Raw genomic sequence first — 18,100 nt, 5'->3', positions numbered from 1 at the left:
ACGAATCTTGCTACACATATCCAAGAAACTAAAAGCTATGCAGCTTATTATCATCAAATTGGATTTTGAAATCTTTATAGACTTGTGATGAGTATTGCTTCTAAATGTTCTGCAGTAGTAAAACAAATGAGCTACTGTGCTGGCACTCTGCATGTTTTTTTTTATTAATTAGATACAAAGTTATACACACCATATCCAAACATGCTGTAAGAAAATATGTGAAGCATTTTCTGTCTCTCAATTTGCTTTAATGATGATAGTAAGATTTTATCATTAACAGTGGTGGAAAGACTAAGAAATTAGACTGGAAACTTGAATGCATTTTTCCCCTTTCTTTATCAATAAATTCAGCAGGTTGTTTCCAAGGAGATTTAATTTTGAAGATTTTAAGCTTTTATTTAAAAATACCATTGGCAGTTTAATAAACCCACATATTAAATTATCTTCATTATAATCTCGTGTACTTTCTTATTTTTCGCTGTAGAATGTGGCTTGCATGAAATCAAAATTTGCTGTTTAAAATAAATATTTTTCTCCTTATTGCCACTATTTTACACCTCAGATCCAGCAGTTGAACTTGAACAGTTTTCAATTCACCATTCTTTATTCCTTTTGCTTAAAAAATATGGTTTAAGTGCAATTTGCATTAGTTTTATTAAAATGTTACAATTCACAAGTTCAAAAATATCACACTAGATGTTTCCTGACCATCTTTCAAGTCAAATGAGAAGACAGCAACCAATTCATGTTTTATTTATCACATTCTCTCCATTAATTGTTCCTTGTAACAGTTGCCACTGCTGAGCATGGTATTTGTGGCGGTAGGTACAGTCCTTGCTCACACTTTGAGTAAGTTGCTCTGGCATTTTCTATGAAAAAGATTTGCTGATTTCAGTCCACAATTAGCTTGTGACCTGTTGCTTTTCAAAGCACTATATTACGCCATTTGATTTGCATTTAGAGGCAATATGAGACTTTGCTTAGTCTCATTTGAGTGTTATGCTGAGTCTTTCCATATCTACATGTCAAATAGGAGGGTCAAATACATACTTAGTATGTAATTCATGAGTAGTATAAGTTGTTTAATATGCGTTGAAACTTTCACTTTAACAAATATTGAACGCCTATACAGTATGCCAAGTGTGATGCTAGGCACTTTTACATTTGCTTTCTCATAGATTGCCATAAAGGTTATAGAGCTTGCCCATGATCATGTGGTTGTTTAGTGAAGGAGCCAAAGAGTAGAACCAAAGTACTATGACATGCATTCAAGTGTCCTTTGCATTATACCATGATTCTAATCATTAAGAGTGGAATGAGATTTTCACAACTAATAGTTGCAATTTTTAACAGTACTATTATGGTTTAAATTTTCACATTAAACCAGAAAGTATTCAACATCTAGTAATTTCTTTTAAAATGAAGCTTATTTAATAAGCTGAAAACACTACCAGTGTGTAAAACCCTAATCTAGTTAGCAACTGGGTGAATTTTCTCCATTAACACCGCATGGCCTAACAGGCTGCACTGTCATCAGAGCAACAACAACAACAAATCTCATATATCTAAAATCTGAAAAGTTAAATCAGCCTAAAAGATTTGCATTAGAGGAACAAGATAACTAAATGGTCTTTCTTAAAAAGTGTGTCAATAGGAACTTGATGCAATTCGGTTTGCAGTCGGCCACAAGGAAAGTGAATCAACTTCCTCTTGCTTCAGCCCAAGGGTGTGGCATGTGGTCTTGAACAACTAACTTGCGACCCAGATTTCTTTGAAGGACTCCTCTAGAGAACATAAGTGCATGTATACTGTAGTCGTATACTGTAATCATCAGAGTCTTAGCAACAGCTAAATCCATCTCAGCTGAGAGCCCATGGTTTTTGTTTTTGTTTTTTTGTTTAGTTTTGTTTTTTTCCTTAATGTCAGGATTTCTGTGTAGTTTTGACTGAAGTTCAGGTAGTCTCATTCTAAGGTTGTGTTCCTTTCCTCAGATAAACTTTAGCTCTGCTCAAGTGGTATAAAATTTCAGTTGTTATTACATGTTTTAATACACTGATTGAGGCTCTGGTATGCACAAAGCTCCATTCTAGGCAATGGAGTTGGTGAGGGGCATGGGAAGGGGTGAGACAAGTGTAGCTTGGAGTGCATACTTTGGGCATTCCCTGTGGGCACCCGGATTCAGATAACTAGGTACATCTGGCATACTCGTAGGGTGGCCCCAGAAAAGTTTTACGAAATTTGCTGAGGTAACTTATGCAAGGCAGATCATCTTAAGGGAAAAAGAAATGAGCTGGACCAATACTAAAACCATTGTTGGAGTGAAGGAGGGATTTTGAATGTGATGGTATGGCTGTACCTCAGATTTGCCCTGGTTCAAACTCCCAAGAGCATATCTGATGCCCAGGGAGCTAGAGGGCTCCAAGTGAATACAGTTGAAAGCTACTTCACTAAATACGTGATGCTCAAGTAACCTTCCTTTGGGACCTCTTTAACAGTGTGTCACAAAGAAGAAAGCCATTCTTTACTACCTTGGCACCTAAGCTCATGATGATGTGAGAATAGAGGGCTCAGGGGAAGAAAGGAAGAGACACAGTGACTCACTTGTCATCTGGGGTAGCCATATCACTATAAAGGGAGTGAATTTGTTACTGAGCCTGTGAGAAACATCCCTGGGGATTCAGAGCACTTCTTAGTAATGATGGGGACATTCTCCTGAAGCTGCAAATTCTGCACTCGCTGGTGAGGCGGTGAATCATTTAGATTCACATATTAATGGTATTGTGACCTCATCTGTATCTGTGGGCTGCTGGGGCCTGGGGAAATATGGGTTATATAAAGATGAAAAAACGTCCCTACCTTCAAAAAGGGCTCACTTTAGTGGGGAAAAAGACATGGTCATATGGATAAAAGTAAAATGCAATATATTCAATATTGTAAGTGATGTACTACACCAGGTACCTTATTGAATGACACATATGAGTATTTGCATCCTATTCTGTAGAAATTGGGGCACCATTAAATGTTTTTAATTAAGGGAGGTTATCAGATCTACATTAGAAACGTTTCTGACTAGCTAGTTTGGCAGAAGGATTGAATGAGAAGAAGCTACAGTCAGGGAGACTGGTAGTTCAAGCAAAAGGTAAGTAGGGCCTAAACTAGGTCCATATCAATGTGAGTAGAGAAGGGGTTGGATTAGAGATCTTTAAGAGGACTGTGTATTTTATTAGATATTCAAGTGATAGAGAGAGCTTTTAAAATAACTCTAAAATCTCTAGAGACTGTATCATACATTAAAAGATACAGATTCTGGTGCTAGACTGCCTACATTAGAATCTTGGCTCTGCTATTAACGGGATAGCCTTGGGCAAATTATGTATCTCTTCCATCTCAATCTTTTCATCTATAAAGTAGGGAGGATAATAGTACCTACACTCCATACAGCCATTCTGTGAAAAGATAATTTAATACCGTAAGTCCTTAGCAGAGGGCCTTGTACTCAAGTTTGTTTGCTATTGTTATTCTAGCTGGGGTGACTAGATGAACAGTGATAAAAGTCAGGATGAGAACACAAAGGCTTGGCAGGCTCAGAGGACAGAGAAAACGGTGAGTTCACTTTTGGATATACTGAGTCTGGAATTTCTGACACACAGTGTTTGTTGAATAACAATAGAAATGAGTGGGTTTTTGTTTTTTAAAGAACTGTGGTTATGTGCCAGGCACTGTTATAAACTCTTTACCTGTATAATCCCATTTAATTCTCACACAATGCTGTCAGATAATTTATATTATTTCCATTTTACAGTTTATTTAGTAAAAGAGTAAACAGGCTTGTGGCTTAACAATATTAACAAAAACCTCGGGGCTTCCCTGGTGGCACAGTGGTTAAGAATCCCCCTGCCAGTGCAGGCGACATGGGTTCAAGTCCTGGTCCGGGAAGATCCCACATGCTGCTGAACAACTAAGCCTGTGCGCCACAACTACTGAGCCTGCGTGCCACAACTATTGAAGCCCGTGCGCTTAGAGCCCGTGATCTGCAACAAGAGAAGCCACCGCAATGAGAAGCCCTCACACTGCAACAAAGAGTAGCCCCTGCTCGCCGCAACTAGAGAAAGCCCGTGCACAGCAACAAAGACCCAACACAGCCAAAAATAAATAAATTTGTATGAAAAACCCCAAAAACCTCATTCCCAGAAGGCAAAGGAAGTTGTGATTTACTTTGCTAGTAGTAAGTGAGAAAGTAGATCAGCTGGGATTGGACCCAGACAATCTGATTTCCACGCTGGTATGCTGAACCACTATAATGGCTCAAACCATTTTGAACCTCTGGCTTCTAATATCTCTTAACACTAGAGTCTATTAAGATACATTGTCCTATTTTACATAGTGTTAAATGTTTAATAATAAAAATACCTGTCATTAAGTGAATGGCTACTATATGCCAAGCATTATATGTATAATCTTCAATCTCCACAATAACCTGTCAAGATATTATAATCGATATTTTACTGCAGTGGAGACTAAGGCTCAGAAATGTTCAGGAACTTGCCCATAGTTGCATAATTATGGAGAGATTTGAGCTCCTCTCTGTTTATTCCTGAAGTCTGTTTCATTTCTGTATCATTCATGTAGTAATCTATCATGCAAATTTAGCTATATTATATTTAGTGTATCATGTCATTGTGTTTTCCAAATGATACCATGAGTTCCATGAATTCTACAACCACCTTATGAAGTTTGAGAACCAGTTTTAATTATGGATGTGTAGTTAAAAACTGGGATAGTATTTTTCAAACTTTAGTTACATAGGAATTGTGTATAGGGTCTGAGACCTTGCCCCACATGTATTGAATCAAATTTCCAAGGGTGAGTCTCAGAAATCAGATCTTTAAGAGGATGGGATGTGTTCTTAATCAGGTTCCCAGAGGACTATATTCTGAATAACACTGTAAGGGATGGGGCTAGTTCACGTACCCTTGGCATCTGAGCTCTCTGGTTGAAGTCTTATTGTACTTGCATTGTCAGCACCATACAGTTTGTTAACTCTTAATTATTATTTCAGAGCTTCTCTCATTAATTTAGCTGAGAGCAAGCATTTAGCTAAGAACCTTGAAGCAGTACGTATTCTGTCTCCTGTTCTGCCACATATTATTTCCCACTGTCTGCACCCCTTTTCACTGATGAAGCTCTAGGCAGGCTATATGGTAGGACTTGTGTTTAACAGAAAGTGAAGTGTGATGCTGTACAAGAGGGAAAGAGCATCGCAGTACAGTGAAAATGAGAGATCTGGCTTCAAATTCAACTTGTACCTCTGAGCGTTGATTCCCTCGTCGGTAAAACTGGGCTGGCAGAACCTAATTCACAGTGTTGTCAGATAATGTGGTGCCTGGTATACAGTTAGTCTTTCAGTGACTGATGGCTATCATCAATGCGTAATTTACCCCTACGTTTGGAGAGGAAGATCATAGAAGTATTAAGTTGTGTGTAAAAAAAAAAAGGGATATCATTTTTCAGGAATGTTCAGTTAGAGACAGGCAAGATTAAACGTGTAAGTCTATGATTCTTCATGAATAATAGCATTCCTTTTATTTCGACCCATCCTAAAGCTGACTCAAATTGGACATTTACATTTGGTAAGTATTTCACAACCACCTCTTACTTATTTCCCTGCAGACTCGGTCAATATGACTTACTATTTTATTTTATGTGGCTAGACTGTCAGCTTCACTGTATCCTCATGAAAGAACCTAAGCTAGAATGACCTGCTAAGCCATTCTGGGATGCTTGATCCCCAGAAACTGTGAAACAAATGTTTTAAGCCACTAAGTTTTGGGATACTCTGTTATACAGCAATAGATAACTAATACCATGAGACAAAGAGAAAACCTCTATCTTGTTTCAGCCACTGTCGTTTTGTATATTCTGTCACTTAACAGCCAAAACTGAGTCCCTCCTTTCTCCAGTTAAATTTATTTGTAGAATTAACCTAAAAAAAAAAAAAAAAAAAAGTCTTTCGGGCTTCCCTGGTGGCGCAGTGGTTGAGAGTCCGCCTGCCGATGAAGGGGACACGGGTTCGTGCCCCAGTCTGGGAAGATCCCACATGCCGCGGAGCGGCTGGGCCTGTGAGCCATGGCCGCTGAGCCTGCGTGTCCGGAGCCTGTGCTCCACAACGGGAGAGGACACAACAGTGAGAAGCCCGCGTACTGCAAAAAAAAAAAAAGAAAAAAGTCTTTCAAGGTGCTATTTCTGGAGTCCCAGAGACTGAGAACTGGAGGAGACCAAAGAAAGCATCTTGTCCAATCTCTTCATTTTATAGGTGAAAGTAACAGCTAATATTTAGTGTTTTCTGTGCCAGGCTCTTTGCTAAGTTCTATATAACATGTAATTCTCAGGATATCCTGTGAGCTAGAGACTCACTGTCCTATTTTACAGGTGAGGAAACTGGGTCCGCACTCCTACCCACTTTGCCTTACTGTCTCTCTATTGTTAAAGAATACTTTCAAACAGTTCTATCACAAGCATATGCCAATGTTTTATTACAATCTTGCACATAAGGGAAAAAATCTGTAGTCATCCAAAGAATCATCCTGGTAGAGACATTTTAGGAAAAGTGACTGGAACGAATCACAAACTAGTTATAAAGAAAATAATGATTGGTTAAAGGTCAATTAACTCTTAAAGAACCTAATTCTGTTGGGCTGTTGGTGACTGATTTCCCGTAATAGAGAAGCACTTGCCTGGCAGAGTCCTTTTTACATGTGTCATAGATTAATCAATATGTATTAATTATCACCCCTTATCACTCTCAAAATTGTCAGTACAGATGAGAAAACTGAAGCCCCAGAGTGGGCCATTGATTTGCCTAAGGTCCCATGGAAAGGTAGTTAGTGGCAGAGATGGAATTAGAACTCAGGCCGATGTTTTATGTATTAAACAAGTTGTTCCCCCCAAACCCAGCTATTAGTCAATCAATGGAAATCAGACACTCTTGTTTCTTTCTGCCTACATAGCTCTTAGCATTTTAAAAATTCCTGGGAGTTGCCTTATGTACGTGGGGATATTTTTTGTACTGTGTTCTGGGCTTATGAGGGAGGAAGGAAACAGAACTGATACTTCCCTAAATACTTTTTTCCCTTCTCTGTAGGCAGAGATTAAGCAATCACCGACCTGATTTCATCATTACAATGAATGTAAGCCTGACAATTTACAGGAAACTTATTGTTCCTTTCCATTCCAGAAATTTGTGATACTTCCCCTCACTACATGTTGCAAACAGCTAAGTCAAGTTGTCTGTGATAGTAGTCAACACCTTTCCCTTGGGCCGTATTCACTGCACCAGTTCAGCATGTTAGCTCATAATAGAGCCTTTGATTGGAGTTGGTGTTGACTTGGCAATATTTATTAAGAACAGGTAAGTGATACACGGGTATGTCTAGGGAATGGAAGGCTCTTACCTGTCTGGAACTTTTGCAAAGAAACATCATGGACCACTGTGTACATCTTATCTCCACATTTCTACTGGAGTAAACTATGGTCTTCGCATTACCTAAACTATTTCTTTTCCAAAGATAATCTAAGGAACGGAAGTACTCTAGATTTGGACACATATAGTTGGTGGAGTGGCCTACATTCTTCTTTGTCACCTTTCGCTCCTGTTCAGAGGTGAATAGCACATATTAGGCATTTAGTTTGTTGACATAAACTGATGACAGAGAGCTGTTTTTCAGTGTAAGGTTAAGTACAGATTGTAGGATGAGGAAGACATAGATTTATATCCCTGATTTTCCACTCACTAGCTCTATGACCTTGGACAAGTCAATAACTCTAAACATTATTTTCCTTTTCCGTCAAGTGGGAAAAACAGCAGAAACTTCCACATATGGTAGTTGTGAGGATTACACATGACAATTCATGTAAAGCACTTATAATACATGTTAAGACATCAATACATCTTAATAATTGTTTTCTTCTGTTTACCTCCACCTGTATCTTTTCTCTTTCCTTTAATCCTTCCCCCACTCTGTTTTTCCTCATCTTTTAACTTCTGTCCTATCTGTCCCTTTTTCTTTTATGCCTCTTCCTCTTCTCAGCTCTTCTGTTATCCTATGCCTTTGTATATGTCCAAGCATGTCTTTTTTTCATGTATGAGGCATCAGTGAATCACCTCTAGGGGAGAGAGCTCCACACCTTGAATAAAAGGGCACAGTAATGCAAGAAACAGTTAACAAGGACCTACAAGAACTAAAGATGAAACAAGCAACGATGAACAATGCAATAAATGAAATTAAAATCACTCTAGATAGGATCAATAGCAGAATAACTGAGGCAGAAGAACGGATAAGTGACCTGGAAGATAAAGTAGTGGAAATAACTACTGCAGAGCAGAATAAAGAAAAAAGAATGAAAAGAACTGAGGACAGTCTCAGAGACCTCTGGACAACATGAAACGCACCAACATTCGAATTATAGGGGTTCCAGAAGAAGAAGAAAGAAGAAAGGGACTGAGAAAATATTTGAAGAGATTATAGTTGAAAACTTCCCTAATATGGGAAAGGAAATAGTTAATCAAGTCCAGGAAGCACAGAGGGTCCCCATACAGGATAAATACAAGGAGAAACACGCCAAGACACATATTAATCAAACTGTCAAAAATTAAATACAAAGAAAGCATATTAAAAGCAGCAAGGGAAAAACAACAATAACACACAAGGGAATCTCCATAAGGGTTAACAGCTGATCTCTCAGCAGAAAACCCTACAAGCCAGAAGGGAGTGGCAGGACATACTGAAAGTGATGAAGGAGAATAGCCTGCAACCAAGACTACTCTACCCAGCAAGGATCTCATTCACATTTGATGGAGAAATTAAAACCTTTACAGACAAACAAAAGCTGAGAGAGTTCAGCACCACCAAACCAGCTTTACAACAAATGCTAAAGGAACTTCTCTAGAAACGAAACACAAGAGAGGAAATGACCTATAGTAGCGAACCCAAAACAATATATAAAATGGAAATAGGAACATACATATCGATAATTACCTTAAATGTAAATGGACTAAATGCTCCCACCAAAAGACACAGATTGGCTGAATGGATACAAAAACAAGACCCTTATATATGCTGTCTACAAGAGACCCACTTCAGAACTAGAGACACATACAGACTGAAGTAAGGGGATGGAAAAAGATATTCCATGCAAATGGAAACCAAAAGAAAGCTGGAGTAGCAATTCTCATATCAGACAAAATAGACTTTAAAATAAGGACTATTAAAAGGGACAAAGAAGGACACTACATAATGATCAAGGGATCAATCCAAGAAGAAGATATAACAATTGTAAATATTTATGCACCCAACATAGGAGCACCTCAATACATAAGGCAAATACTAACAACCATAAAAGGGGAGATCAACAGTAACACATTCATAGTAGGGGACTTTAACACCCCACTTTCACCCATGGACAGATCATCCAAAATGAAAATAAATAAGGAAACACAAGCTTTAAAATGATACATTAACAAGATGGACTTAATTGATATTTATAGGACACTCCATCCAAAAACAACAGAATACACATTTTTCTCAAGTGCTCATGGAACATTCTCCAGGATAGATCATATCTTGGGTCACAAATCAAGCCTTGGTAAATTTAAGAAAACTGAAATTGTATCAAGTATCTTTTCCGACCACAACGCCATGAGACTAGATATCAATTACAGGAAAAGATCTTTAAAAAATACAAACACATGGAGGCTAAACAATACACTACTTAATAATGAAGTGATCACTGAAGAAATCAAAGAGGAAATAAAAAAATACCTAGAAACAAATGACAATGGAGACACAACGACCCAAAACCTATGGGATGCAGCAAAAAGCAGTTCTAAGGGGAAGTTTATAGCAATACAAGCCCACCTTAAGAAGCAGGAAACATCTCGAATAAACAACCTAACCTTGCACCTCAAGCAATTAGAGAAAGAAGAACAAAAAAACCCCAAAGCTAGCAGAAGGAAAGAAATCATAAAAATCAGATCAGAAATAAATGAAAAAGAAATGAAGGAAACATAGCAAAGATCAATAAAACTAAAAGCTGGTTCTTTGAGAAGATAAACAAAATAGATAAACCACTAGCCAGACTCATCAAGAAAAAAAAGGGAGAAGACTCAAATCAATAGAGTTAGAAATGAAAAAGGAGAAGTAACAACTGACACTGCAGAAATAAAAAAAATCATGACAGATTACTACAAGCAACTCTATGCCAATAAAATGGACAATCTGGAAGAAATGGACAAATTCTTAGAAATGCACAACCTGCCAAGACTGAATCAGGAAGAAATAGAAAATATGAACAGACCAATCACAAGCACTGAAATTGAAAACTGTGATTAAAAACCTTCCAACAAACAAAAGCCCAGGACCAGATGGCTTCACAGGTGAATTCTATCAAACGTTTAGAGAAGAGCTAACACCTATCCTTCTCGAACTCTTCCAAAATATAGCAGAGGGAGGAACACTCCCAAATTCCTTCTACGAAGCCACCATCACCTTGATACCAAAACCAGACAAGGATGTCACAAAGAAAGAAAACTACAGGCCAATATCACTGATGAACATAGATGCAAAAATCCTCAACAAAATACTAGCAAACAGAATCCAACAGCACATTAAAAGGATCATACACCATGATCAAGTGGGGTTTATTCCAGGAATGCAAGGATTCTTCAATATACACAAATCTATCAATGTGATAAACCATATTAACAAATTGAAGGAGAAAAACCATATGATCATCTCAATAGATGCAGAGAAAGCTTTCGACAAAATTCAACACCCATTTATGATAAAAACCCTCCAGAAAGTAGGCATAGAGGGAACTTTCCTAAACATAATAAAAGCCATATATGACAAGCCCACAGCAAACATCATCCTCAATGGTGAAAAACTGAAAGCATTTCCACTAAGATCAGGAACAAGACAAGGTTGCCCACTCTCACCACTCTTATTCAACATAGTTTTGGAAGTTTTAGCCACAGCAATCAGAGAAGAAAAGGAAATAAAAGGAATCCAAATCGGAAAAGAAGAAGTAAAGCTGTCACTGTTTGCAGATGACATGATACTATACATAGAGAATCCTAAAGATGCTACCAGAAAACTACTAGAGCTAATCAATGAATTTGGTAAAGTAGCAGGATACAAAATTAATGCACAGAATCTCTGGCATTCCTATATACTAATGATGAAAAATCTGAAAGTGAAATCAAGAAAACACTCCCATTTACCATTGCAACAAAAGAATAAAATATCTAGGAATAAACCTACCTAAGGAGACGAAAGACCTGTATGCAGAAAATTATAAGACACTGATGAAAGAAATTAAAGATGATACAAATAGATGGAGAGATATACCATGTTCTTGGATGGGAAGAATCAACATTGTGAAAATGACTCTACTACCCAAAGCAATCTACAGATTCAATGCAATCCCTATCAAACTACCACTGCATTTTTCACAGAACTAGAACAAAAAATTTCGCAATTTGTATGGAAACACAAAAGACCCCGAATAGCCAAGCAATCTTGAGAACGAAAAAAGGAGCTGGAGGAATCAGGCTCCCTGACTTCAGACTATATTACAAAGCAACAGTAATCAAGACAGTATGGTACTGGCACAAAAACAGAAAGATAGATCAGTGGAACAGGATAGAAAGCCCAGAGATAAACCCACGCACATATGGACACCTTATCTTTGATAAAGGAGGCAGGAATGTACAGTGGAGAAAGGACAGCCTCTTCAATAAATGGTGCTGGGAAAACTGGACAGGTACATGTAAAAGTATGAGATTAGATCACTCCCTAACACCATACACAAAAATAAGCTCAAAATGGATTAAAGACCTAAATGTAAGGCCAGAAACTATCAAACTCTTAGAAGAAAACATAGGAAGAACACTCTATGACATAAATCACAGCAAGATCCTTTCTGACCCACCTCCTAGAGTAATGGAAATAAAAACAAAAATAAACAAATGGGACCTAATGAAACTTCAAAGCTTTTGCACAGCAAAGGAAACCATAACCAAGACCAAAAGACAACCCTCAGAATGGGAGAAAACATTGCAAATGAAGCAACTGACAAAGGATTAATCTCCAAAATTTACAAGCAGCTCATGCAGCTCAATAACAAAAAAACAAACAACCCCATCCAAAAATGGGCAGAAGACCTAAATAGACATTTCTCCAAAGAAGATATACAGAATGCCAACAAACACATGAAAGAATGCTCAACATCATTAATCATTAGAGAAATGCAAATCAAAACTACAGTGAGATATCATCTCACACCAGTCAGAATGGCCATCATCAAAAAATCTAGAAACAATAAATGCTGGAGAGGGTGTGGAGAAAAGGGGACACTCTTGCACTGCTGGTGGGAATGTGAATTGGTTCAGCCACTGTGGAGAACAGTATGGAGGTTCCTTAAAAACTACAAATAGAATTACCATATGACCCAGCAATCCCACTACTTGGCATATACCTGAGAAAACCAAAATTCAAAAAGAGTCATGTACCAAAATGTTCATTGCAGCTCTATTTACAATAGCCAGGACATGGAAACAACCTAAGCGCCCATCATCGGATGAATGGATAAGAAGATGTGGCACATATACACAATGGAATATTACTCAGCCTTAAAAAGAAATGAAATTGAGCTATTTGTAATGAGATGGATAGACCTAGAGTCTGTCATACAGAGTGAAGTAAGTCAGAAAGAAAAAGACAAATACCGTATGCTAACACATATATATGGAATTTAAGGGAAAAAAATGTCATGAAGAACCTAGGGGTAAGATAGGAATAAAGACGCAGACCTACTGGAGAACGGACTTGAGGGAATGGGAGGGGGAGGGGTGAGTTTTGACAGGGCGAGAGAGAGTCATGGACATATACACACTAACAAACGTAGTAAGGTAGATAGCTGGGGGGAAGCAGCCGCAAGGCACAGGGATATTAGCTCGGTGCTTTGTGACAGCCTGGAAGGGTGGGATGGGGAGAGTGGGAGGGAGGGAGACGCAAGAGGGAAGACATATGGGAACATATGTATATGTATAGCTGATTCACTTTGTTATAAAGCAGAAACTAACACACCATTGTAAAGCAATTATACCCCAATAAAGATGTTTAAAAAAAAAAAAAAAAAAAAAAAAGGGCACAGTAAGTAGCACCCGTATTCCAATCTGATGACTTATTCTTATTTATTTCATTGATTTTTTGGCTGCGTTGGGTCTCAGTTGTGGCACGCAGGATCTTTGTTGAGGCATGCAGGATCTTTTGTTGTGGTGCGCAGGCTCTTTATCGTGGCGTGCGGGCTTCTCTCTAGTTGTGGAGTGCGGGTTTTCTCTTCTCTAGTTGTGGCACGCGGGCCCAGTTGCCCCGTGGCATGTGGGATCTTAGTTCCCTGACCAGGGATCGAGCCTGCGTCCCCTGCATTGTAAAGCGGATTCTTTACCACTGGACCACCAGGGAAGTCCCTGATGCCTTATTCTTTTAGTCAAGAATGTGCTCCAAAAATGCAAACTTAAAGTTCTGGGAATGGACACAGACTCACTGTGAGCACAAAGGGACATGGAACAGGAAAATGCCCAATGTGGTAGATCCCCCCCACCCCAACTTTCTAGCAACTATTTGGACATTAAAAAGATCTGGCAGCTAGGGCGGCCTAGCCAAAGTGAAAATGGTCCTGTGTGTATGTCCTATAGGAAGTGCAACAGAGGCTTGGTGGTCTAAAGAAGAGAAGTCAGCTAGAACTCACTGGAATGGCTTCCTACCGACAAGCTGGGAAAGGCCCATGTCAGAAGGAAGGGACCGTGTGGCAGGAGATGAAGACGCAAGTCTCCAGGCACAGGTACAGGAAGCATTCCAGGACTCTATATGTCTGTGCAGTAGGCTGGGGCTTCCGAGAGACTGGATATAGCTCTGAAATGATGGATCTAACGGTGATTGAGATTAATTAAACCGAAATCTTTAAAAAAACGTAATTTTGTTTTTCAAATACAAAATTTGGAAAAAAGTTTTGTTAAAATTTTGAGAAAAAAGTAGCTCCCCTCTCCCCTGAATCAGCCACAGTCCCAACACCAAAAGATAGCCACTGTCAACATTTTGATGTATTTCCTTTTATCCCCTTTCAAATGCATTTATAAAATACAGTTGCCATAAGATTGTTTCTATTATATTCATTTCTGTATTCTGACGTTAAAAGTAAACATGCTCATTTAAAACACTGGAAAGCATAGAAAAATATAAGGGAGGGAGGGACTCATCTATAACTTTTGTCATTCAGAGGAGACATTAAGGCTTTGTGTCATTTATGCCACCCTTTTTATGCATTTTTGTAAGCTTGTTATGGATTATGTGCAATTTTGATTCTGCTTTTTTCGGTTAACCTTATATCATACCTGTTTCCCCAAGGTCATTAAAAACACCATCCTTACCCTCAAAGGTGCTTCCAGTCCTACCAGGAAAATTGATGCGGACCCAAGGGTGTCATAAGCACAGTAACCAGAGGCAGAGCAGATTAGATACAATTTTGGGATAAACATAAAATGGCTCTACCTGCAATTAGCCCGGCTGCTGCTGATTATATATAATCGAACATTTTAGTATTTTTAAAGACTTAAAAGTCTTTTAAAATGCATTATTATTAACAAATTTTTATAACTGTAAGAATAATAGGTGAACACAGTAGAATATTAAAACTGTATCAAAGGGTATGTATTTAAAAGGCATTTAACTGTTTCCCATCCTAGAAGCCCTGCTCACAAATTTCTGCTGTCTTATCCTAGAAACACATACTATACTTTTTTTTTTAAAACACAAAAGAGAACATATTTAACAAAGTGTTCTCTACATTGTTTTTCTTCTTAACTTAGAACGTCTTGGTTTCATTCCATATCGGCAAATATAGATCTACCTTATACTTTTTAACAGATGCCTATTTGTCCATTGAATGAATGTACTATAATTTATCTAATATCCAGTTGATAGCTAGTTGTTTCCAATTATTTTTGTCATTGTGCAAAAGATTTTATTATATCTTTTGTGACAAGCTTTTCTTTCCATAGTGTTATGGGCTGAATTGTGTTCCTCCCAAATTCATATGTTGAAGCCCTAATCCTCAGTATGTCAGAACGTGACTGTATTTGGAGACAGGGCCTTTAAAGATGTGATTAAGTTAAAATGAAGTGGTTAGGGTGGGCCCTAATGCAATCTTCCTGGTGTCCTTATTTGAGAAGGAGATTAGGACATAGACACCAGACATACACAAGCACAGAGCAAAGGCCATGTGAGGACACTGTGAGAAGGTGGCCATTTGTAAGCCAAGGAGAGAGGACTTAGAAGAAATCAAACCTGCTAACACCTCAGTGTTGGACTTCCAGAACTGCAAGAGGAGAAATTTCTGTTGTTTAAGTCTGTGATATTTTGTTATGACAGCCCCAGCAAACGAATACACACAGGCACTCATCTGTATATAGTGAAAACCAATGGGGAAATAGAATTCACTACTCAAGTTTAAAGAAAGAAAGTAAAAGTTTGGGGCAAAATGCAGGCTTATGTATATTTCATTTTCTGAGGTCCATGTGCATATAAAGTATCTGAAAGGAAAATGAAAAAAAAAAAACCCCAAAAACCAAAACAAACCGTAGCATCTGGCCTCACATTCCAACTCAGTGGCTATCTTTTCTTTTAATAATGCCATCATCCCTGCTAAGAGCTTTACTCCTAAATCAACCTGCAGCAATTGTTGATTGGCTAATTTGACTGACAGTAAGCATCAACTCTGGTACTGAGTTAGGACTGGGATTCCAGCTGTTGGGGATAGCAACAACTTTTCATTGCTTGCTTTCACAAGTAACCCGCTGCAGGGTAAAGTGCTGTGTCACATACTCAGCTAAATGGAGTTAAACATAAATGCCTTAGAACTGACTTTCCCTGACCAGTAACCCTCTCCAGGGCCCTCAAAACCAGGGTTGGAAAATACCAGTGAAGAGGCCTCATGTCATCATACATTTAGGCCAACAGGTAGTGATTTGGCATTTTCTTCCCCTGTAGCATGCTGTTTTCAGAGAGAATGAGAGAAGGAAAGAACAAATTACCGATCCACCAGGCACTATACACTTTGGAATTTCACTGCTCTGTTCATATGCCTTATCTAGTTTCCTTGTTACCCACAGCTAGATGGTCTATTAGAATTCCTTCGCTTTCATTTACCAGAAGAAATCATAAAGGCATGATTAAACCGACAACCTTAGCCTTAATAACAGTTCGTGATCTGATGTAGTTGTAGGAATCCATAAAAACGATACTACACTGATCAATGTCTTCTTTTTTGGGGCGAAAGTTTAATGTAAATCAATCATTTATTCTGGATATATCAGGTGATTATTATCTTACTCAGCATATGGAGCAAATATTAATAACTTCTTCTGAAGGGAAGAATGACCCACAGGACTTATTTTTTTATATTACTTTATTTCTTTCATTTTGTCATCTTAAATTCCCTGAAATGGCCAGTCCAACGTGGCTGTAGTTTAGCTAACTACACAGCTTCAAATTCTAGGTTACAGTGAAACTGTGGGTGGATGGACTTTTTTGTTGTTAAACACATATTTAATGTGCTTGGTTCTAGGGGTACACTGGTGAACAACAGACACAAACAGGTATTGGGAAATAAAACATGGTGTATTAAAAGCTAGTTAAAATGAGGAAATTACAGAATGCCATGAACTTCCCTCATTCCTTCTTTCTTTATTCAACTATTGAGTACTAAGGGTATGTAAGATAGGCATTGTTCTAAGTGCTGAGGATAAAACTATGTGCATATTCTCATGGAGCTCATTGCTCTATATGACTGGTTGACCTGAGGTCTGGGTCTACATTCCAAGATAGCTAGAGTGACAGATTAGAATAAAGTAAAGAAATAGATGGAAAATAAGAAAATGTCTTCTGGGGGGTATTAAAAAATATAGAGGCAAAACCATAGTGAATGAGTAGAGTTTTAAAAGAAAGGAGAAGGGGAGAGGATGGGAGAAAATGAGAGAGATATCAAGGACCTTATCTATATTCTATTACTTAGGTGCTATTCCTGTTTCTAGGACAGACTCTGTATAAACCGTCATCTCTGTATCCCACACAACTAACAGGGTGCCTGGGACGGTGTTATTGGACCTAGATTTATATGTCCGGATTACTCGCTAATTTGTGGGATGCTAGGTAATTACCAGAATGCCTTCAATACTTAGTTTCCTACAGTACTACCTCACATTTGTTTTATTTAATAATGATAGCTTACAGACAGTACTTACTATGTGCTAGGTACTATTATAAACAATTCAAATGTATGAACTCTCTTAATTCTCATAACAATCCTATGAGGTAGGTATTTGTCTTAGTCAGCTCAGACTGTTATAAAAAAATACCATAGATTGGGTGGCTTATAAACAGCTGAAATTTGTCCTGGTCCTAGAGGTTGGAAGTCCAAGATCAGGGTGTCAACATGGTGAGGGCCAGACTGCTGATTTCTCCCTGTGTTCTCACCTGGGGAAGAGCAGAGAAGGGAAGCAAGCTCTCTAGGGGACTCTTTATTAGGGTTTTACCTTCATGACGTCATCTAATCCTATTATCTCCCAAAGGTCCACCTCCTAATAACACATGAGGGGTAGGGTTTCAACATTTGAATTTGAGGCAGGCACAAGCACTGAGTTCATGGCTGTATTAACCCCATTTTATATACGAGGAAACTGAGGCACAGAGAAGTCACGGTAGCTTGCTCAAGGTCATACATGTAGTATATGGCAAACGAGGAATCCAACTTCATCTCCAATCTGTGCTTTTAAACACTGCTCATATTGCCTCTCAATAAATGCACATAGTAAGATTAGAGACAAACAAATGCATTCTTCTGCAAAGTTCTTTCTTACAGCCTTCTACTCCATCATTTATTGAATATTTATCAAGCCCTTATATTGTCCTGGAACTGTGATAGACAATACAGATACAAGGGGTGAACAGAACATCCGATTCTTGCTCTCCTGGAGTTTATTGTC

General features: G+C 38.3%; 1 protein-coding gene across 2 annotated transcripts in view; it reads left to right on the top strand.

Moving 5' to 3' along the window:
* Positions 1 to 18,100, top strand: part of LOC116754454 — a 40,290-nt gene that overhangs the window by 21,261 nt on the left and 929 nt on the right. For both annotated transcript variants that reach the window (XM_032633130.1, XM_032633129.1), the window contains exons 3-4: positions 3,525 to 3,603; positions 13,757 to 13,902. In XM_032633130.1, the coding sequence (XP_032489021.1) occupies positions 3,538 to 3,603; positions 13,757 to 13,902 (212 nt within the window). In that variant the 5' untranslated portion in view covers positions 3,525 to 3,537. The remainder of the gene's footprint in view (positions 1 to 3,524; positions 3,604 to 13,756; positions 13,903 to 18,100) is intronic.

Source organism: Phocoena sinus, chromosome 5 (genome assembly GCF_008692025.1).
Source record: "Phocoena sinus isolate mPhoSin1 chromosome 5, mPhoSin1.pri, whole genome shotgun sequence".
NCBI lineage: Eukaryota > Metazoa > Chordata > Mammalia > Artiodactyla > Phocoenidae > Phocoena > Phocoena sinus.
This window is presented reverse-complemented; position numbering and strand designations above follow the sequence as displayed.